Raw genomic sequence first — 23,693 nt, forward strand, 5'->3', positions numbered from 1 at the left:
TATGGGATTTAAAGTTAAGATAAACTGTGTTCAATTTCCTACTCTCTATGACCCTTGGCAAATCACTAGATCTCGTTGAGTCTCACCACTAGCCTTTTTTTTTTTTTTGGCTGCGCTGTGTGGCTTAGAGGATCTTAGTTCCCTGACCAGGGACTTAACCTGGGCCACAGCACCAAAGGCCCGGAATCCCAACACTACGCCACCAGGGAACTCCCTACCACCAGCCTTTAAGAACTCTGTAAACCATAATATTACCCCAGCTAGGATTTACCTTCTTCTTTTAAATAAATCCTGATCTTAGCCTACATGGCCCAGCACAAGGGTTGCTTTTCTCTAATAATGTAATTGATATAGTATTCATACTCTGGAAATGAATGACCATGCCACACAGCAGGCGGGATCTTAATTCCCTGACCAGGGATCAAACCCATGCCCCCTGCAGTGCAAGTGCAGAGTCTTGACCACTGTACCATGCAGGAAGTCCAAACTTTGGAAATTATTAAAAAGAATGAGGGATTGAGCTCTGCCCACCAGAGCAACAGCCAGCTCTACCCACCATCAGTCCCTCCCACCAGGAAACTGGCACAAGCCTCTCAGATAGCCTCATCCACCAGAGGGCAGACAGCAGAAGCAAGAAGAACTACAATCCTGCAGCCTGTGGAACAAAAACCACATTCACAGAAAGATAGACAAGATGAAAAGGCAGAGGGCTATGTACCACATGAAGGAACAAGATAAAACCCCAGAAAAACAACTAAATGAAGTGGAGATAGGCAACCTTCCAGAAAAAGAATTCAGAATAATGATAGTGAAGATGATCCAGGACCTCGGAAAAAGGATGGAGGCAAAGGTCGAGAAGATGCAAGAAATGTTTAACAAACACCTAGAAGAATTAAAGAACAAACAAACAGAGATGACCAATACAATAACTGAAATGAAAACTACACTAGAAGGAATCAATGGCAGAATAACTGAGGCAGAAGAACAGATAAGTGACCTGGAAGACAGAAGGGTGGAATTCACTGCTGCGGAACAGAATAAAGAAAACAGAATGAAAAGAAACGAAGACAGCCTAAGAGACCTACGGGACAACATTAAACTCAACAACATTCGCATTATAGGGGTCCCAGAAGGAGAAGAGAGAGAGAAAGGACCCGAGAAAATATTTGAAGAGATTATAGTCGAAAACTTCCCTAACATGGGAAAGGAAATAGCCACCCAAGTCCAGGAAGCACAGAGAGTCCCATACAGGATAAACCCAAGGAGAAACACGCTGAGACACAAAGTAATCAAATTGGAAAAAATTAAAGACAAAGAAAAATTATTGAAAGCAGCCAGGGAAAAATAACATACAAGGGAACTCCCATAAGGTCAACAGCTGATTCCTCAGCAGAAACTCTACAAGCCAGAAGGGAGTGGAATGATATACTTAAAGTGATGAAAGGGAAAAACCCACAACCACGATTACTCTACCCCACAAGGATCTTATTCAGATTCGATGGAGAAATCAAAAGCTTTACAGACAAGCAAAAGCTAAAAGAATTCAGCACCACCAAACCAGCTCTACAACAAATGCTAAAGGAACTTGTCTAAGTGGGAAACACAAGAGAAGAAAAGGACCTACAAAAACAAACCCAAAACAATTAAGAATATGGTCAAAGGAACATACATATCGATAATTACCTTAAACGTGAATGGTTTAAATGCTCCAACCAAAAGACACAGGCTTGCTGAATGGATACAAAAATAAGACTCATATATATGTTGTCTACAAGAGACCCACTTCAGACCTAGGGACACATAGACTGAAAGTGAGGAGATGGAAAAAGATATTCCACGCAAATGGAAATCAAAAGAAAGCTGGAGTAGCAATACTCACATCAGATAAGATAGACTTTAAAATAAAGAATATTACAAGAGACAAGGAAGGACACTACATAATGATCAAGGGATCAATCCAAGAAGAAGATATAACAATTATAAATATATATTAACCCAACACAGGAGCACCTCAATACATAAGGCAACTGCTAACAGCTATAAAAGAGGAAATTGACAGTAACACAATAATAGTGGGGATTTTGAAACCACACTTACACCAACGGACAGATCATCCAAAAAGTAAATAAATAAGGAAACAGAAGCTTTAAATGACACAATAGACCAGATAGATTTAATTGATATTTATAGGACATTCCATCCAAAAACAGCAGATTACACATTCTTCTCAAGTGCACACAGAACTTTCTCCAGGATAGATCACATCTTGGGTCATAAATGAAGCCTCAGTAAATTTAAGAAAATTGAAATCATATCAAGCATCTTTTCTGACCACAACGCTATGAGATTAGAAATGAATTACAGGGAAAAAAACGTAAAAAACACAAACACATGGAGGCTAAACAATATGTTACTAAATAACCAAGAGATCACTGAAGAAATCAAAGAGGAAATCAAAAAGCACCTAAAGACAAATGACAATGAAACCACGATGATCCAAAGCCTGTGGGATGCAGCAAAAGTAATTCTAAGAGGGAAGTTTATAGCTATACAAGCCTACCTCAAGAAATAAGAAAAATCTCAAATAAACAATCTAACCTTACACCTAAAGGAACTAGAGAAAGAAGAACAAACAAAACCCAAAGTTAGCACAAGGAAAGAAATCATAAAAATCAGAGCAGAAATAAATGCAACAGAAACAAAGAAAACAATAGCAAAGATCAATAAAGCTAAAAGCTGGTTCTTTGAGAAGATAAACAAAATTGATAAACCATTAGCCTGACTCATGAAGAAAAAGAGGGAGAGGACTCCAATCAATAAAATCAGAAATGAAAAAGGAGAAGTTACAACAGACATCACAGAAATACAAAGCATCCTAAGAGACTACTACAAGCAACTCTATGCCAATAAAATGGACAACCTGGAAGAAATGGACAAATTCTTAGAAAGGTATAAACTTCCAAAAGTGAACCAGGAAGAAATAGAAAATATGAACAGATCAATCACAAGTAATGAAATTGAAACTGTGATTAGAAATCTTTCAACAAACAAAAGTCCAGGACCAGATGGCTTCACAGGTGAATTCTATCAAACATTTAGAGAAGAGCTAACACCCATTGGTCTCAAACTCTACCAAAAAATTGCAGAGGGAGGAACACTCTCAGACCCATTCTATGAGGCCACCATCACCCTGATACCAAAACCAGACAAAGATAGTAGAAAAAAAGAAAATTACAGACCAATATCACTGATGAATATAGATGCAAAAATCCTCAACAAAATACGAGCAAACAGAATCCAACAACACATTAAAAGGATCATACACCATGATCAAGTGGGGTTTATCCCAGGGATGCAAAGACTCTTCAATATACAAAAATCAATCAATGTGATACACCGTATTAACAAATCGCAGAATAAAAACCATATGATCATCTCAATAGATGCAGAAAAAGCTTTTGACAAAATTCAACACCCATTTAGGATAAAAACTCTCCAGAAAGTGGGCATAGAGGGAACCTACCTCAACACAGTAAAGGCCATATATGACAAACCCACAGCAAACATCATTCTCAATGGTCAAAAACTGAAAGCATTTCCTCTAAGATCAGGAACAAGACAAGGATGTCCACTCTCACCACTATTATTCAACATAGTTTTGGAAGTCCTAGCCATGGCAATCAGAGAAGAAAAAGAAATAAAAGGAATACAAATTGGAAAAGAAGAAGTAAAACTGTCACTGTTTGCAGATGACATGATACTATACATAGAGAATCCTAAAGATGCCAACAGAAAACTACTAGAGCTAATCAACAAATTTGGTAAAGTTGCAGGATACAAAATGAATGCACAGAAATCTCTTGCATTCCTATATACTAATGATGAAAACTCTGAAAGAGAAATTAGGGGAACATTCCCATTTACCACTGCAACAAAAAGAATAAAATACCTAGGAATAAACCTACCTAGGGAGACAAAAGACCTGTATACAGAAGACTATAAGACACTGATGAAAGAAATTAAAGATGATACCAACAGATGGAGAGATATACCATGTTCTGGGATTGGAAGAATCAATATTGTGAAAATGACTATACTACCCAAAGCAATCTACAGATTCAGTGCAATCCTTATCAAATTACCAATGGCATTTTTTAGAGAACCAGAACAAAAAATCTTAAAATTTGTATGGAGACACAAAAGACCTCGAATAGCCAAAGCAGTCTTGAGGGAAAAAAGCAGAGCTGGAGGAATCAGACTCCCTGACTTCAGACTATACTACAAAGCTACAGTAATCAAGACAATATGGTACTGGCACAAAAACAGAAATATAGATCAATGGAACAAGATAGAAAGCCCAGAGATAAACCCATGCACCTATGGTCAACTAATCTATGACAAAGGAGGCAAGGATATACAATGGAGAAAAGACAGTCTCTTCAATAACTGCTGGGAAAACTGGACAGCTACATGTAAAAGAATGAAATTAGAACACTCCCTAACACCATACACAAAAATAAACTCAAAATGGATTAGAGACCTAAGTATAAAACCGGACACTATAAAACTCTTAGAGGAAAACATAGGAAGAACACTCTTTGACATAAAACACAGCAAGATCTTTTTTGATCCACCTCCTAGAGTAATGGAAATAAAAACAAAAATAAACAAATGGCACTTAATGAAACTTCAAAGCTTTTGCACAGCAAAGGAAACCATAAACAAGATGAAAAGACAACCCTCAGAATGGGAGAAAATATTTGCAAACGAATCAATGGACAAAGGATTAATCTCCAAAATATATAAACAGCTCATGCAGCTCAATATTAAAAAAACAAACAACCCAATCCAAAAATGGGAAGAAGACCTAAATAGACATTTCTCCAAAGAAGACATACAGATGGCCAAGAAGCACATGAAAAGCTGCTCAACATCACTAATTATTAGAGAAATGCAAATCAAAACTACAATGAGGTATCACCTCACACCAGTTAGAATGGGCATCAGCAGAGAATCTACAAACAACAAATGCTGGAGAGGGTGCAGAGAAAAGGGAACCCTCTTGCACTGTTGGTGGGAATGTAAATTGATACAGCCACTATGGAGAACAGTATGGAGGTTCCTTAACAAGCTAAAAATAGAATTACCATATGATCCTGCAATCCCACTACTGGGCATATACCCAGAGAAAACCATAATTCAAAAAGACACATGCACCCAATGTTCATTGCAACACTATTTAGAATAGCCAGGTCATGGAAGCAACCTAAATGCCCACTGACAGACGAATGGATAAAGAAGATGTGGTACATATATACAATGGAATATTACTCAGCCATAAAAAGCAACGAAGTCAGGTCACTTGTTGAGACGTGGATGGATCTAGAGACTGCCATACAGAGTGAAGTAAGTCAGAAAGAGAAAAACAAATACCGTATATTAACGCATATATGTGGAACCTAGAAAAATGGTACAGATTAACCGGTTTGCAGGGCAGAAATTGAGACACAGATGTAGAGAACAAACATATGGACACCAAGGGGGGAAAGCGGTGGGGGGTGGGCGCAGTGGTCTGCTGAATTGGGCGATTGGGATTGACATGTATTCACTGATGTGTATAAAATTGATGACTAATAAGAACCTGCTGTATAAAAAAAAAAATAAAATAAAATTCAAAAAGAAAAAGAATGAGGAAGGTCTGGACTTCCCTGGTGGTGCAGTGGTTAAGAATCCGCCTGCCAATGCAGGGCACACGGGTTCGAGCCCTGGTCCGGGAAGATCCCACATGCCACGGAGCAACTAAGCCCATGTGCCACAAGTATGGAGCCTGTGCTCTAGAGCCCGTGTTCCACAACTACCGAAGCACACGTGCCTAGAGCCTGTGCTCTGCAATAAGAGAAGCCACTGCAATGAGAAGTACACACACCGCAACGAAGAGTAGCCCCCGCTCGCTACAACTAGAGAGAGCCCATGCACAGCGGCAAGGACTCAGCGCAGCCAAAAATAAATAAAAAAAAAAAAATTGAGGAACGTCTAAATGTACTAAGATGGAAAGAACTCAGAGATACTAAGTGAAAATAAACCATGGAATACATACATTATGATTCCATTTTTATGTTTAAGGAAAAAAAAGAGGTGACCATGCTTAAAACCTTGCTTAAAACCCTTCTGTGGTTCCCCATAGCCAATCAAGTGAAGTTCAAGCTCCTTACCTGGCATTCAAGGCTGTTCACTATTTGGACCCTGTCAACCTCTCCAGCCTCATCTCCTATAGACCAGCCTGGCCATCCCTTGAGCCCTGAGTTCCATCTATGACGAAATTGCCCTTCACCATTTTTTTCTCTAGGTCTCAAGAATCAGAATCACCTGGGAGTCTTGTTAAAATACTGATTGTGGGCCCCATCCATAGAATTTCTGATTTAAGTCTGAAAGGGTCGGGGGGGCGGTGGTTTCCAAGAATTTCTATTTCTAACAAATTCCCAGGTGATTGGATACAGCTGTTATGTGGTCCAAAGGGACCACACTTTGACAGCCGCTGCCTTTACAATTATATGATTCAACTTCATCACCTGTATTAAGGGTGACCAATCATATCAGTTTGCTGGGACAGAAGGTATGTAGCAGAAAACCCCTCAGTCCGAGGAAAACTGGCAAGGTTGGTTACCCTACCTGTCTAAGAATCTTTCCCAGGTTGCGTATGGGATATTTACTGCTACTGTCAAGTAGTCCTACCCTACAGCCAGGATAACAGGAAGTGCCTGAGAAGGGAATCCCATCACGAGTGACTGACATTTTGCTAGAGCAGGAGTATTTAACAAAGATTCTCAAATTCAGACTCCTCCAAACATATTTTCTTTATTTCCTCCAGAGAACAGGCTTCAGTCCTCCGGTCCTTGTAAACATTTAACACAATCAGTGTGACAAACTATAAGCATCCATATCCTTGTCCTATGTTGCTGGGGTGAGTTTAAGGGAGAAGCTGGGACAAATGCAGCGAACAAATGTGAGCTTCTTACTCACTTCAAAGTGGGTCCTGCTATGGAATGATAGCTCCACATGGGCCAATGCAGGTGACTTTTTGTTTCTTCCAAAGGGTACCCAATACAATAAAGGGCACCCATGGTCCTTCCATGGTCCTTGATGATGTTTCTGCTCACTGCTGGTCAGAGTCAATCTTTTTCATTAACTGGGACTCCTCTTCCCAAGGGGTCAGAGGTCAGAGAGCTGATAGCGTCGCACAAGACCATCTCGACAACACGTGTAGATCTGCTTCTCCCATGTGGCTACCTGAAACACAAGAGTTCATAGCTCAAAGGAAGCCCGGGATTCTTCCATTTCAAAAAAATAGAGCCTTGTCATTGACCCCTACTAGTACAAATGAGTCTGAGAAGCTTTACTGACTCCAAAGACAAGACTTACATCCATGATACATATTAAAAAAAAATAGCTGGCCAGAATCAAGGGGGCTCATGACTACAGAACAGAGAAACTAAGTGGCCAAGTGGAGAACAAACCCACTAGCATTGTGCATGGTTTAGCGCAGACAGTGTGTACTGGGGGAGCAGATGGTCCATAGAAAGGCCTGGGTATCCTTGAACCTCATAAAATTATATGCAAAGGAGTTCTCAAAATGTGCCTTTTTTTTTTTTCTGAAGAGGATTTCATCAAATTCTCAAAGTAGTCTGAGACTCAAAGAAGGCTAAGCACCACTAATTTAATGGAAATGGCATGATTTCTGGAGTTAGCTTAATCACAGGTTTGCTAATATGTAGCTGCATGACCTAGAGCAACTTTCTCAACCCCTCTGGGCCCATTTCTTCATTTGTAAAACGAAAATGATATGTTAATTCACAAGACAGAACAATATGCAGGAATTTTAAAAAATGAAATGTATCTATTATATATTCATTTGTCTGGAAAGAGTTCCAAAATGTCATGTAAAATAACCCAAGTCATAGAGCAATACATATAGAATGATCCCAATTATGTACAAAGTAAAGACAAAACTATATTATTTACATAAATACACAAAGATGTAAGTGCAAATTCTCCAAAAACAGTCTTAAAAGATACATGTCAAACTATTAATGCTAGTTACTTCAGGAAAGAGTGGAACCAAAAAAGTCTTAAAGCAGACTTTGAAGTCTGTACTAGTCTGTATTGTTTGAATTTTTATAAGTATGCATTAATTATAAAATTTTTTTAAATTATAAGAAAAAATAGGAATAATAATATTATATCTCAAGGGATGATAAAAACTATTAAATAAGATAATATATGTAAAAACATCTAGAACAATGTCTGGTCAACAAATATTCTTTCCCCTTTCATTTTTCTCTTTTCACTCTAACCAAATCAGTCTTGAACTTAAATAATAATAATAATAACAACAATAGTAATAATAGCTAATGTTTACAGAATATTTAAAATATACAAAGAAATTTCATATGCATTATCTCACTGTTATCCTCATTTTACAGACCAATTGACAGACTGAGGAGGTAAAGTGATTTTTTAAGTTTCCAGAGGCAGTAAGTGATGAAGTCACTTCTGACTCAAAATTATTTCTTCCTATCCCACCCCTTAGTATTGTATTACCCCTAATAACCACAAAGTATCTGGATTCAGTCCCCTCAAAAGCTCTAGGTCCCAGGTGAGAATCACCCAGGCCTGGTCTCCTCTCAGGTCTGTACCTTGTACACAGGGTCACAGTCTGCCCCAGTGAGCTCAATGACATAGTCTAAGTCTTGCTGGACAATGAAACAGCTTCCATCACCTAAAAGGCAGAAAGAAAACTTAAGATAACTGAAGAGAAAGCTGCATGCAAAGTTAAAAAAAAACCAAACCCCTCAACATTTTAGTTTATTTCTGTACATCACTAGCCTAAAGAAGATTGTCCTAAGACACAGAATGGTAGACAGGACTCATTATGTGGGCCAAATATGAGGACCTACAGTGACTGCCTAAAATGCTGGCCTTGAGAGGATCTGAAAGCCAAGTGCAAGCTCAGAGTTGTCTTTGATTAGCAATAACTAAGGGCACAGAGCAAGCAACTGTAGGGCACAGAGCAAGCAACTGTAGGCTTATACATATATTTGCAAACTTATACTAGAAAATGATTTTTAACAGGGAATTTGCCTGTATAAATGTTTTCTTTAAGAAAACTATGCTCCCGGGACTTCCCTGGTGGCTCAGTGGTTAAGAAACCGCCTGCCAATGCAAGGGACACGGGTTTGAGCCCTGGTCCGCAAAGATCCCACACGCTGTGGAGCAACTAAGCCCACGCGCCACAACTACTGAGCCTGCGCTCTAGAGCCCACAAGCCACAGTTACTGAGTCCGCATGCCATAACTACTGAAGCCTGTGCGCCTAGAGCCCGTGCTTTGCAACGAGAAGCCACTGCAATGAGAAGCCCGTGCACCGCAACAAAGAGTAGGCCCTGCCCACCACAACTAGAAAAAGCCCACGCATAGCAACAAAGACCCAACACAGCCATAAATAAATAAATAAATATATATATATATATATATATATATATATATAAAACAACTATGCTCCCAAATTATTCTTCAATCTATAAACTTGACCACATAAATCAGGCAAAGGAGAAAAGTTATACCAAGAAAATAAAAAGTATATCTAATTTTTAAACTTAATTTTCTCAGAAGAGTATGGTCAAATGAAACATGGAATGATCTATAAACTGCTGAATGGGTGACTTTTTTGTTCCTGTTTTATTTAATATAAAAGTAGCACGTGCTCACTGAAGAAAACTTTAAAAATAAAGAAACAGGGACATCCCTGGTGGTCCAGTGGTTAAGACTCCACACTCCCAATGCAGGGGGCACAGGTTCAATACCTGTTTGGGGAACTAATATCCCATATGCTGAATGGTGCAGCCAAAAAGAAAAAAAATTAAAAATAAAAGTAAAGAAACAGAAGCAAAAAAATCACCCATATCTACCACTAAATATAATTACTGTTCACATTTTAATGTATTTTTCTAACCTTTTCTGTGTAAATTTTTATTTTACATGGTTGAGAGCATACTGCATAAAAGAATATCTTTATGCATAAGGTTTTTTTCTATATTAAGATTATGACTTTGTATAGAACCCTAGAAAAGAATCAAAAGATATTAATTAACCATTTGAAACTTTTTGGAAATCTGAAAAACTGCTTTCCAAATTATCTGTTAATCAATTTTAATTTATCTGTTAATCTATACTGCAACCAGCAGCATACAGGAGGAATTTATCATTTTTTGCATTATTATTATTAAAAATAATCTTTTCCAAAAAAGAATTCGTATATATTTTAGAGATACATATAGAAATATTGACAGGGGAGATAAGAAAGTCTGATTACCATAGCTCTTATTCTGCACTCAGGTTTCTATACACAAATCTACTTGATAAGCCCCAGCTCTATTCCCATTCCCTGTAGGAAGCCATTTCTAACCACCCCATATAGTAAAACCTTCCTCCCATCAACCTCTTGTAACACTTATTATTCCTTTGATACTTCCACATATCTTTCCCTATAGCATAATTCTACTTTTTGTGAGTGTGTGCTTTTTCACTGGATCATGATGAGAAGAAATACTTTTTAGGAGGGCTTATAGGGCAAGGGGTAGTTACAGGAGTAAGAAGAAACTGTCACTTACAGAATGTCTACTTTATGTCGAGTACCTATTTTATCTCTAAGTAAACTGAGATTTAGAAAAGTGAAGTGGTTTACAAAGGTCATAGGACTATTAGATTAAACCATATACAACCGCCATTTTTATAAATCAAAAATGGCCATATAGGGCTTCCCTGGTGGTGCAGTGGTTGAGAGTCCGCCTGCCAATGCAGGGGACACGGGTTCGTGCCCCGGTCCGGGAGGATCCCACATGCCGCCGAGCGGCTGGGCCCGTGAGCCATGGCCGTTGAGCCTGCGCTCCACAATGGGAGAGGCCACAACAGTGAGAGGCCCACATACCACAAAAAAAAAAAAAAAAAAGGCCATATATTAGGAATTTCATAGAGCTGAATCTAATAGTAAGTGATGGAGTGAGGATATAAATTCATTGATTAGGTTGTCAGTTTGCATCCAAAATCTATGCTTTTTCTATATCATGCAACTGCCCAATAAAATAAAGGCTAAGTAGGAGATCAGGGCTAGAGCTATGGATTCCAATCATTAACAGCTAACACCACGAGAACAGTTGGTCCTTGAGGAAGCATGGAGAAGAAAAGGTAGAAGGACAAAGGCTGAACTCAGGAAGTATCTCTGGTTTAGGGATGGCAACAATACTAGGAAGGGCAAAAGGATTCAACGTCAACAAAAAATTAAGAGAACCTACAGTAAACCATGAATCATGCTAGGCACAATACCAGGGAAATCAGGGAAAGGAGCAGTAACTGGAGAAAGAGAATGATCAGGAGATTAATTAGTATCACCAAAGTCAAAAGACCTCATAGTTTTAAGAAAGAAATAACATAACAGAATCCATTACCGCTAAGAATCATGAAAGATGAAACATATGTACTCACTCATTCAACAAACATTTGCTGAGATTCTTCAGTCCTGTGCAAGAGCTGGGGTTACAGAGATGAAGAAGACGTGCCACCTGTCCTCAAGGAAGCTTAGGGACTAGTGGACAAGAGAGGACTGTACACATAAAAGGCCACTGGATCTAGCAAGAGGCTCATGATTGGTGGCCTTCAAGAGGGCAGTTTGAACAGAAGGATGGGGATGGAGGTCACACTACAGAGATTTCAACGGAAGAGTGTGGTATGGCAGCAAAAGGAATAAAATAAAATAGGATCATGAGTGCTGGCAGCAGCATCAAGGGAAGCTGTCACAAGCTTATGCCAGCTGTACTCTTTTTAAGGTTTTATATAGAGTACCACTGCATCACTAACTGATGCCCAGACATGTGGGAGAAAGAGATTGAGAGAGCGCAGACAGCTAGAAAATTTAGGTGTACAGATTCCTGATTACTCTTTTTTTTTTTTAACATCTTTATTTGAGTATAATTGCTTTACAATGGTGTGTTAGTTTCTGCTTTATAACAAAGTGAATCAGTTATACATATACATATGTTCCCATATCTCTTCCTGATTACTCTTTGCTATGGTCTGGACATCAAAGGGCTAGGGAAATAAGGCACCAGTTTTGACAGGGACGAAGGGGACCTATATCAGAGAGATGACTATGGAAATCTGGATACTGTCGGTTGCCTATTGTTGTTTTCAATGTCTGTGAGTCTGTTTCTGTTTTGTATATAGATTCATTTGCATTATTTTTTAGATTTCACATATGAGTGATGTCATATATTTGTCTTTCTCTGACTTACTTCACTTAGTATAATATTCTCTAGGTCCATCCATGTTGCTGCAAATGGCAATATTTCATTCTTCTTAATGACTGAGCAATATTCCATTGTACATATATACACACCACATATTCTTAAGCCAATCGTCTGTTGATGGGCACTTGGGTTGTTTCTACATCTTGGCTATTGTAAATAGTGCTGCTATGAACACTGGGGTGCATGTATCTTTTTGAACTAGAGTTTTTGTCTTTTCTAGATACATGCCCAGGAGTGGGATTGCTGGATAATACAGCAACTCTATTTTGTTTTTTTTTTCGGTACGCGGGCCTCGCACTGTTGTGGCCTCTCCCGTTGCGGAGCACAGGCTCTGGACGCGCAGGCTCAGCGGCCACGGCTCACAGGCCTATCCGCTCCGCGGCATGTGGGATCTTCCCAGACCGGGGCACGAACCCGTGTCCCCTGCATCGGCAGGTGGACTCTCAACCACTGCGCCACCAGGGAAGCCCTATTTTCAGCTTTTTAAGGAACCTCCATACTGTTCTCCATAGTGGCTGTACCAATTTACATTCCCACCAACAGTGTGGGAGGGTTCCCTTTTCTCCACACCCTCTCCAGCATTTATTATTTGTAGACTTTCTGATGATGGCCATTCTGACTGGTGTGAGGTGATACCTCACTGTGGGTTTGATCTGTATCTCTCTGATAATTAGTGATGCGGAGCATCTTTCCATGTGCCTGTAGGCCATCTGTAGGTCTTCTTTGGAGAAATGTCTATTTAGGTCTTCTGGGCACGTCATATATTATATAATTCTGGCCAATGACACAGGAGAGTAAGTCTGCTGGGCTGCTCCTGAGGAAATGTTCCTCATTCTTAAAAAGGGTAACAATTTGTATGTTATGGGAAGATAAGACTTGCAGCAGCTATCCTGCGCTGTAACCTGAGGGAAAAAGTCAGCATGCTAGGGAGGAGAGTGCCAAAAGATGAAGCAAAGCTGGGTTCTTGATATTATTTCTTTTTCCCTTGTTAAAGCTTTTATTCATTTTTTTTAATTTAGAATATTTTTAGAATCATTTTACATTTACAGAAAAGTTACAAAGATAGTTGAAAAAGTTCTCATATGCCCCTCGGCCAGTTTTAATTTATAATTTTTTGGATTTCACCAGTCTTTAACGTCCTGGATGCAATCCAGGATACCATACTGAGTTAACTTTTCTTAGTCTCTCTGTTGACTTTGTTTTCAAATCACTAAATTAATCTAATGTGGAGCCATCATAAACCCGAATGTCTTCTTAAGTGAAGTAGTACATTTTCCTAATTACTGAAGCCATTTTCAGTTGGGTGTTCTGTCACTAACAGCCAAAAACATCCTAACTGATACACCAAAATACTCACATAAGGTGGTCCCTTCAGGCTTATAGACCAGTCCTCCTCACCTACACATTCCTATGAGGATTCAGCGTCCCTTAATGGACACCTTCTTCCATGTATTTTCCCCAACCCCACTCCCAAACTCCATTCTAAATATTTTGTACTGGCTACACCAAGGTACTCACTTTACCCAGACTATGCATATAAAACATCAAACACAGTACCTACTGCATGCTAGGCACCTAATAAATGATAGATCCCTCCTTTCTGCCCCGCTTCACTTATTTATGACTTTGCACACACTATAGCCTTGGCCTTCAATGTGCATCTTTACATCTCCAGTTGGTAAAATATTTATTGGATTACACATCACCCAGTCCATGAAGACATCCCAGCAGCATTCCTACCACTCGAGTTAGCTGTTCCCCATGTTCCCATATAGTCTTCTGCTGCAGTACTTATCAAACGGTATTCAATCACATGTCCACATGTCTGTCTGTCTGTCTTACTAACTGTGAGCTCCTTTAGAGCAGAGACAGTAACTGATTCGTTATTGAATTCTCAATGATTTCTGGTTTACTCGGACAATGTTTATTGAGCACCAACTACATAGTGGGCACTGAACTAAATGCTGGGGATAACATGATGAATAAAGCGCAGTCATTACTCTCAAGGAGCTCAAATTGGAGGGGGCAGAGACAATTACAAGTAGGGTATTAAACACTATGTAAAAAGTACAGTACGCCAAAGAATCGTGTAGGACTATGAGCCTATCCCTGCCACAGACCAGGAACTTAAACCTATGTTTAGTTGAACTATATAAAATCACCTCCCTCAATTGGGCCCTGGACCCACCTTGACTAGCAATGAATCCGTCTCTGAAACTCAGCAGGGACATAACTGGTGCTCCTGATCTGTGGATGACTTGTACTGGAGCCCTAGGATTCAGAATAAATGGGGCAATTTTACAATTTTTTTCCTTCAGAAGCAATGTTTGACTATATTCAACATACAGCACTAACGGCATAACAGCACAAAGGACAAATGTGGACAGAAATTAAACATTCATATGGTTTCTTTCCTGGCAAAATCCTTGAATGGTAGATCAAGGTAGTCTGTTCAAAACCACCTTGGAGTGAATCTAAACATGTTATTGAGCTGAATTAACTAAGTTACCACCGATATTTCCAGTTTTTAGGGGACGCCTGACAAGGGTTTAAGATAACAATGTTAACAATATGTTAATCGTTTTACTTATAGACAGAATTAAGACAATTGTGAAATATTAAAATTGTCAGGACTCTGTAAAATGAAAAAGGAAGGTGAGAATCAATTACATATATGTGACTTTATAACAATAATCAGGTTCCCTATCTCCATGGAGGCAAAAACAAGTACAAAACTAAAATAACTTAAATTATGGAAGAAAAGGTATAAGCTAGTCATTCTTCAGCTGAAATTTTTTCACTGCTCTTGGAATAAAGTCCAAACTCCTTGGGAGGGTATGTAAGTCCTTTCTAAGCAAATTCCTGTTTTCCTGTCTGGCATCACTTCTCATCATTGCTCCATCGGCAGGGTACATACTTGTCATATTAAACTACACAGAGGTCCCTTAAAGTGCCATACTTTTACATGCCTTCATGCTTCTCTATAGGCTATTCTACCTAAGGCAGGTCCTTCTCTTCTTTACTTGGTAACTTTCTACTAGACCAGATCCAATTAAAGCCTCATTTCCTTGGAGAAGCAGTCTCACCTTCTTCCCTCTCCTTCTCGATGTTTCCTCAAATTCTTGTGTATAGCCTTGTCAGACCACTGATCACACTGCGTCATAACAGTCTTTTACTTGTTCATCTTTACTATTAGACTCCAAACGCCTCAAAGGCAAAGTTTTTATTTTTTACTCCTGTTTTTCACTGCCCTGCACAAAGCCCAATGCCTACAGAAGCCATTCAATAAATATCAGTTGAACAAAGGAAGGAAACAGAAGGAGGAAGGGACAGAATTGTAGAAACTGTTAAATCCTGGGACAAATAGGTTGTGGATTCCCTTTGGATATCTTTAAGACCAGGATAAAGCCTATTTTAGATAGGTTATGATCACAGCCAAATAAAGAATCAGAGCTGGCTTACCTGAACTAAAAATGATCAATCTTAGGCCAACCCAGATCTAATACCATGAAGAAAATTACTAAGCTCCTTAAAATGAAAAGTTTTACACAATTATTGTAAGTGAAATGTTAGTTCATTATTTAAGCTTAATTTCCAAAGCAATCATGACAATCATGACAGTATGAATCAAATTACCTTTTAATGTGATTCCAGGAATAATAAGAACAATCAGACAATTCACACTGGCAAACCTTTATAAACGGAAAAATATACTCTTGATTCAACAGCCATCTGTATGCCAGACTAAATCACTGTGAAAGCCAATAAAAATTTCCACTCTACAGAAGACCTGCATCATGCAAACAAATGGTGACTCACCTTGGACTCCTCACATCCAGCTGATAAATGTTTCCATCCTGTGTCCCAGCCAACAGCAAGAAGCCAGAAAGAAAACTACAGCAGTTGAAGGCATCTGAGCCAATAAAGAGGAACACCTGGAACAAGTAGGAGACAAAGATGCAGGTTTCATACGATTTCCCCTTAACACATTGACTCATGGGATCCTTGAAACCAAAAAGTCTCCTTTGCCCTCTTTTCAGCACAACCCTCCATTTGACAAACACTTGCAATTCACACATTTAAGTTTTGCTTCAAGGCACTTGAGACAACCTTTTGAAGGGAAAGAAACAAAGTGGCAATTTAAAGAATCACAAGTCACCCATGTACCTGAAAAAAAAAAAACCCAAACTATTAGACTTTTATTTATTCCTTAGTGTTAGATCAATCAGTAAAGTTTGAAAGTTCTAAAAAAAGAAAACAAAACAAACAAAAACCCCTGATTTCCCTTTGGAAGTAAAAGCCAGCATGGAAATTCAGAGTATAAAGGTAATATGATCAAAAATAGTGATGTTCCCAGAACAAACTTTGAAAATGGAAACATCACCAGCACACTGAAGTCATGAGATGAAATGAAAATACAAAGCCTGTGGTCAAACCAAATCATTCAAGCTGTCTGGGTGATGATGACAGGAGCTGGAAAGAAATTTAGAAAATCTCAAGAAACTCAAGAGTTTAATTAAGAGCAGAGTCTGCTTGGCAAAACCTCAGCGAATGAAGGAAGAAAATTCAATTCTACGAAAGATATTCTGGTCATTAATTAATCTAGAGCCCTGAATGCATGAGTCCTTTACTCAGAAAATCTTCACATTACCTTAGAGGAAGAAGGGAATCTATAGAACCTTATCATTTTACATACAGCACACTAAGGCCCAGAGGGAAAGTGACTTGATAAAGGTCACAAAGCAGTAGGACATTTAATCTCATCCCATAACCCTATGTGGTAAATCCTACTATGACAAGTTTAGTGATGAGGAAACTGAGGCTCAGAGAGGTTAAGTAACCTGTCCAATGTCACAGCCATTAGGAAGAACCAGGATTTAAATGTTGCCCTCATTCCATATCCCATGCTCTTAATCACTATACTGTACTGCCTCTCACTCATGCAGCTTCTTCAAAAGGTGAACATACAGAAAAATCAGAAATGTTTTCAAAACAGCTTTCCAAGAATCAGAGTGACCCAGGTTGCCCCAGAGTTCAAAGGTCTTAGAGGAACCACTTACCGGCTGCCTGCTCTGCAGTCCCAAGCACTGAAGTTTCTTATCTTCTCGGGCCAACAGCAGCATTTTCGACTCTGTTCCAACCTCCCGTTCGCCTGCATGACAGATGAGCTATGTCAATAATGGGCTAGGCTGATCAGCTGGCAGTACCCAGAAAGCACAACTATTGATGGCTGTTTACTGAGTTATTCTGTTAGTGATTCACTTATTAATATTAAAAAAACATTTATTATGTTCTATATCTTGACTGTGGTATTGTTTATATGACTGTACATATTCGTCAAAACTCACAGAACTGTGCAATTAAAAAGGACGACTTTTACTACATGTAAAATATATCTCAATAAACCCAACTTTAAAATATTATTAAGATCTGTAATATGGAAAGATAACCATACTTGGAGCAGGAGTACAAGGCTGAACAAAGTAGACAGTCTCTGCCCTCAAGGCTCTTATAGTCTGAAGGAAATGAGATCTATCCATTCACTAAACAAATATTTACTGAGGGACAAGGTACTTACTCTCAAGGAGTAGTAGATTCTAGATTCTAGTAGAAATAGGAAATAGTAAAATAAGCAAATAAACAAGTAGGATATCTTCAGACAGTGATGAGTTCCACAAAGGAAATAAAACAGGAAAATATGACCAAAAGGGAGTAGATGGTGGGAAAATGAGTGGGGGAAGGTAACTTTAAACTTCAATTTTATTTATTTTTAAATTTATTTTTTATTTTATTTTTGGCTGCGTTGGGTCTTCGTTGCTGCACGTGGGCTTTCTCTAGCTGTGGTGAGCGGGGGCTACCCTTCGTTGCAGCGCATGGGCTTCTCATTGTTGTGGCTTCTCTTGTTGCAAAGCACGGGCTCTAGACGGGCAGGCTTCAGTAGTTGTGGCACGCAGCCTCAGTAGTTGTGGCTCACGGGCTCTAGAACGCAGGCTCAGTAGTTGTGGCGCACGGGCTTAGTTGCTCCGCAGCATGTGGGATCTTTCCCGACCAGGGCTCAAACCTGTGTCCCCTGCATTGGCAGGCGGATTCTTAACCATTGCACCACCAGGGAAGCCCTAAACTTCAATTTTAAAAAGGTTTCATGGAGGTTATTTTTCAACTGAGACATGAATGGTAAACAGAAGCCAGCCATGTGAAAAGTTTTGGGAGGTACATTCTAGGCTTAAGGGAAGAAGAAGGCAAAAGCCGGGAGGCTGGCAGTCTGTTGTGCTCAAAGAACAGAGACCTATGGCTGGGACACAGTGGAACTGGCAGAGGGTGGTGTGACTTGAGGCTGGAGAGGACTGCAGGGGTTAGAAAGTGTAAGCATTTGTAATAAGCCATGGTAAGGGGTTAGGATTTTAATACATAGTTGTCCCTCGGTATTTACAGAAGGTTGCTTCCAGGACCCGCCGCAGACACCAAGATTCGCAGATGCTCAAGTCCCCAGAGTTGGCCCTCCATATCGAAAGGTTCCACATCTGCAGATTCAACCAACTGTGGATTGTGTTCTGAATGAGGAACCCATGGATATGGAGGGCCAAACATATGTATAAAAGGAGGCCACTATGGACTTCCCTGGCAGTCCAGTGGTTAAGACTCCATGCTTCCATGGCAGGGGATGCAGGTTCAATCTCTGGTTGGGGAATTAAGATCCCACATGGCCAAAAAAACCCAACCAAACAAAAAAATACAAAAAGGAGGCTGCTAGAGGAGAGTAGAGACAAAGGAGAGTGATATGACTTATGTTTTTTATTTATTTACTTTTTTTTAATTTTAATTTTTTTATTTTGGCTGCACTGGATCATTGTGGCGGCATGTGGACTCTTAGTTGCAGCATGCGGGCTCTTAGTTGTGGCATGCGTGTCGAATCTAGTTCCCTGACCAGGGATCAAACCCAGGCCCCCTGCATTGGGAGCACGGACTCTTACCCACTGGACCACCAGGGAAGTCCCTTGATTTATGTTTTTTAAATGACCATGATGGTTCCTCTGAGGAGAATAGATTATAGAATAGTACAGGCAACAGATGATGGTAGAATGGATGAGGATGCTGGCAGGAGGAAGGGAGAGCTGGAGGAAGAACGTGAGGTGGAAAAATGAGTAACATTCTGAAGGTAGAGATGACAGACTTTGCTGATGCGGGACATGAGGAACGGTGGGGGTGGATCTTGAATGAATCTCAGGCTTTGGGCTTGAGCAAGAAGATGGTGGTGCCATTTACTGAGATGGGGAAAAACAGATTTGGGGTGGGAGGAAATCAAACACTCCATGTTATAAGTTCAAGATGTCTATTAGACATCTAAATAGAGTCTGAAATGCAAGTGAAAGATCTATGCTTTAGATATACTTTTGGAAATCACCAGCTTAAATACAACATTTAAAGTCATGGAACTGATGAGATCACCTAAGAGAGAAATTGTAGAGCTGAGGGCCCTCCAATATTTAAAGGTAGAATAAAGAAGACATGTAAAAGGAGATTGGGACTTCCCTGGTGGTCCAGTGGCTAAGGCTCCACGCTCCCAATGCAGGGGGCCCGGGCTCAAAACCTGGTCAGGGAACTAGATCCCACATGCTGCAACTAAAAAAGATCCCACGTGCCGCAACTAAGACCCAACGCAGCCAAATAAATAAATAAATGGTTTTCTTTTAAAAGGAGACTAAGAAGCAGCAGCCAATGAGATAGAGAGAAAAGCAGTGTAGTGTGGTATTACAGAAGCCAAGAAAGAAAAGTGTCCTGAAGAGAAGAGTTTACTGTGTTGTATCCTGTTGAGAATTTGGAAGGATAAGCACAGAGAAGTAACACTGGATTATGCAACATGGAGTCACTGGTGACCTCGACAAGAGCTGCTGCTGGTTAAGTAGCTGGGGCAAAAACCATCCTAGGCCGGGTTGAACAGAAAGTGGGAAGTGAGGAAATAGAGGAAACAAGAATATTTTCATTTAAATTACTTTAAACCAACAAATTTTAAAAAACTCAACCTTATTTTAAGTAGTATCTGTGAAATCTTAGGTTTGAAGTGAGATATGTGTGCACTAATATGTAACTATTAAAAATGTGTACTGCCTGAAATGATCTTGTTTACCACTCACTGCACATGTGTCACACTTTGGGAAATACTCTTCCTATTAATCGATTAATTCCCAAAGAGGGGCCAGGCAACATGTGGTAGTCGCAACCATTTTAATTCTTGGACCACAGTGTATCTATATGGGAAGTTTAAGAGAGTGAGGAGAGTACCTGCAGTGTGTCCACAGTGAGGGGCAAAATTCACCCAAATGAGCTGAAAACATATATCCACACAAAAACCTACACAGGGATATTTATAGCAGCTTTATTAATAATTGTCCAAACTTGGAAACAACCAAGATGTCCTCCAGTAGATGAATGAATAGATAAACTGAGGTACATTAAAACAATGGAATATTGTTCAGTGCTTAAAACAATGAGGTATCAAGGACTTCCTTGGTGGCACAGTGGATAAGAATCCACCTGCCAATGCAGGGGACATGGGTTCAAGCCCTGGTCCGGGAAGATCCCACATGCTGTGGAGCAACTAAGCCCGTGCACCACAACTACTGAGCTCGCACGCCACAACTACTGAAGCCTGCACACCTAGAGCCCGTGCTGTGCAACAAGAGAAGCCACTGCAATGAGAAGGCCATGCACCGCAATGAGAAGGCCATGCACCGCAACGAAGAGTAGCCCCCACTCGCCACAACTAGAGAAAGCCCCCCTGAAAAACATTTAAAAATAAATAAATAAATAAATGGAAAAAAAGAAATGAGGTATCAATGCATGAAAAGACATGCAGGAACCTTAAATGCATATTACTAAGTGAAAGAAGCCAATCTGAAAAGGCTACATAGTTTATGATTTCAACTGCAACATTCTAGAAAAGGCAAAGCCATGAAGACAGTAAAAATATCAGTTGCGAAAGGTTATAGGGGATGAAAGGACGAATTGGTGCAGCAAAAGAGATTTTTCAGGCAGTGAAAAATCTGCATGATACTAGAATGATAAATATATGTCATTATACATTTGTCCAAACCCACAGAATATACAACATCAAGAGTGAATCCTAATTTAAACCTTGAACTTTGAGTGATAATGATGTGTCAGTTTAGGTCTATCAATTGTAACAAAAGTACCACTCTGGTGGGGGATGGTGATAACAGGGGAGGGTGTGCAGGTATGTGGGCAAAGGGTATACAAGAAAGAACTCTATCTGCTCAATTTCATGTGGACCAAACTGCTCTAAAAAATAAAGCCTCTTAAAAAAAAAATACGAGAAGCAGAGATGATGGTAGAAAAATAGTCCTATGGAAACAGAGAAGCAAGTATGTTATAATCATAGGAAAATAAGAAAAGAATGCAAGCTGCCTTATTAGGACCTTTATCATTCTGACTCAACCAGAGCTTTCACTCTACTCATCTATTTCCCCCTACTATGCTTACGCCAACTTCTGGCCCAAAGAAGCATATCTCTACCCAACAGTCAATTTTACCTCCACACTATTTTAATGTGAACTGCCCCTACCTCTATCCCTGCCCTAGTTCCCATTCTCCCATCCTTCCCATTCTTGTCTGTTCAACTTGAATCTATCCTTCAAGGTTCAACTTCTTTTGTGACATCTCTCATCTATACTAACCTAAAACACTCTCTTCTTCCAAAAAAACATTATATTTGCATTAAGTGAATCACTAAGTTACTTCAGCCAAAATTTTATTGTTCTCTGTTTTACAGGCATTAGTCTCATCTGCTAAATTAAACTGTACTTACTCAAATGCAATAACTGTGACATATACTTCCTTTGTAGATTCCAAAGCAACAGAAACATAGTAGATATGCAACAAATATTAATCTTATGGTAAAAATGGAAATACCAGCTACAGAGCAGGAGAGAACAAGGAAGAAAAGGAGAAACTAAGGCAAACACTGAAGGAATATAAGGAAACAAAATAAACTCATATACTCTTATCAACTCACTGGGCGTCTGCTCAGGGGAGCCGAGGTTTATAGAGTTGTCAGCAGTACCCACAGCCACTCCGTTGATGGAAGACCCACAGTCTGCAATGACTCCCAAGCAGGCTGAGCGCCCACAGTCCCAAAGTCGTGCTGTCCCATCTCGAGAACCAGATACCACATTCTTCCCCCGATCAACAATGGCTGTATCCAGGATACCTGACAAGAGAAAAAAAAGACCCTAAAATGGAGTAGGTAGTAAAGGAACTACAAGGGCAGAGAAGACATATCTGCATAAATGACTCTATTCCTTCACAAACAAGTACTGGATATGTACTACAGGCTGGTGCCAGAAAAACAGAAATAAACAGAACAGGGTCCCTGTTTCCCAATGACTAGCTGCAAGAGACAGACATGGAAAAGAAGCTTTGGATTTAATTTTTAGTGGCATGTGGTTTTCTAGAGCAGTGGTTTTCAAGTTATTATTTTGGCTTTAGAACCTGCTGTTTTTTATTTAATTATTATTTTTTAAAAAAATTTTTTAAAAAATCGTTACTGGAGTATAATTGCTTTACAATGGTGTGTTAGTTTCTGCTGTATAACAAAGTGAGTCAGCTATACGTATACATACATATATCCCCATATCCCCTCCCACTTGCGTCTCCCTCCCATCATCCCTATCCCACCCCTCTAGGTGGTCACAAAGCACCGAGCTGATCTCCCTATGCTATGTGGCTGCTTTCCACTAGTTATCTATTTTACATTTGGTAGTGTATATATGTCCATGCCACTCTCTCACTTCATCCCGGCTTACCCTTCCCCCTCCCCATGTCCTCAAGTCCATTCTCCACGTCTACATCTTTATTCCTGTCCTGCACCTAGGTTCTTCAGAACCATGTTTTGTTTTTTTAGATTCCATATGTTACCATACGCTATTTGCTTTTCTCTTTCTGATTTACTTCACTCTGTATGACAGACTCTAGGTCCATCCACCTCATTACAAATAACTCAATTTCACTTCTTTTTTATGGCGGAGTAATATTCCATTGTATATATGTGCCACAGCTTCTTTATCCATTCATCTGTCAATGGACACTTAGGTTGCTTCCATGTCCTGGCTATTGTAAATAGTGCTGCAATGAACATTGTGGTACATGACTCTTTTTTTTTTTTTTTTTTTTTAAATTTATGGCTGCATTGGGTCTTCATTGCTGCGTGAGGGCTTTTCTCTAGTTGCAGCACGCTAGGGCTTTTCTCTAGTTGCAGCGAGCAGGGGCCACTCTTTGTTGTGGTACACGGGCTTCTCATTGCGGTGGCTTCTCTTGTTGC

The 23,693-nt window shown here is 39.7% G+C and overlaps 1 protein-coding gene across 1 annotated transcript in view; it reads right to left on the minus strand.

The window, feature by feature from the left end:
• Positions 1 to 6,814: 6,814 nt before the first annotated feature.
• The window catches only part of PAAF1 (proteasomal ATPase associated factor 1), a 41,033-nt gene continuing 24,154 nt past the window's right edge, over positions 6,815 to 23,693 (minus strand). The window contains exons 7-12 of the mRNA XM_060018297.2: positions 22,389 to 22,583; positions 17,419 to 17,510; positions 16,178 to 16,293; positions 14,547 to 14,629; positions 8,694 to 8,776; positions 6,815 to 7,287 (exon numbers count right to left, since the gene is read on the minus strand). Coding sequence (XP_059874280.1) covers positions 7,210 to 7,287; positions 8,694 to 8,776; positions 14,547 to 14,629; positions 16,178 to 16,293; positions 17,419 to 17,510; positions 22,389 to 22,583 — 647 coding nt within the window. The 3' untranslated portion in view covers positions 6,815 to 7,209. The remainder of the gene's footprint in view (positions 7,288 to 8,693; positions 8,777 to 14,546; positions 14,630 to 16,177; positions 16,294 to 17,418; positions 17,511 to 22,388; positions 22,584 to 23,693) is intronic.

Source organism: Delphinus delphis, chromosome 8, assembly GCF_949987515.2.
Source record: "Delphinus delphis chromosome 8, mDelDel1.2, whole genome shotgun sequence".
In the NCBI taxonomy this organism is placed as follows: Eukaryota; Metazoa; Chordata; class Mammalia; order Artiodactyla; family Delphinidae; genus Delphinus; species Delphinus delphis.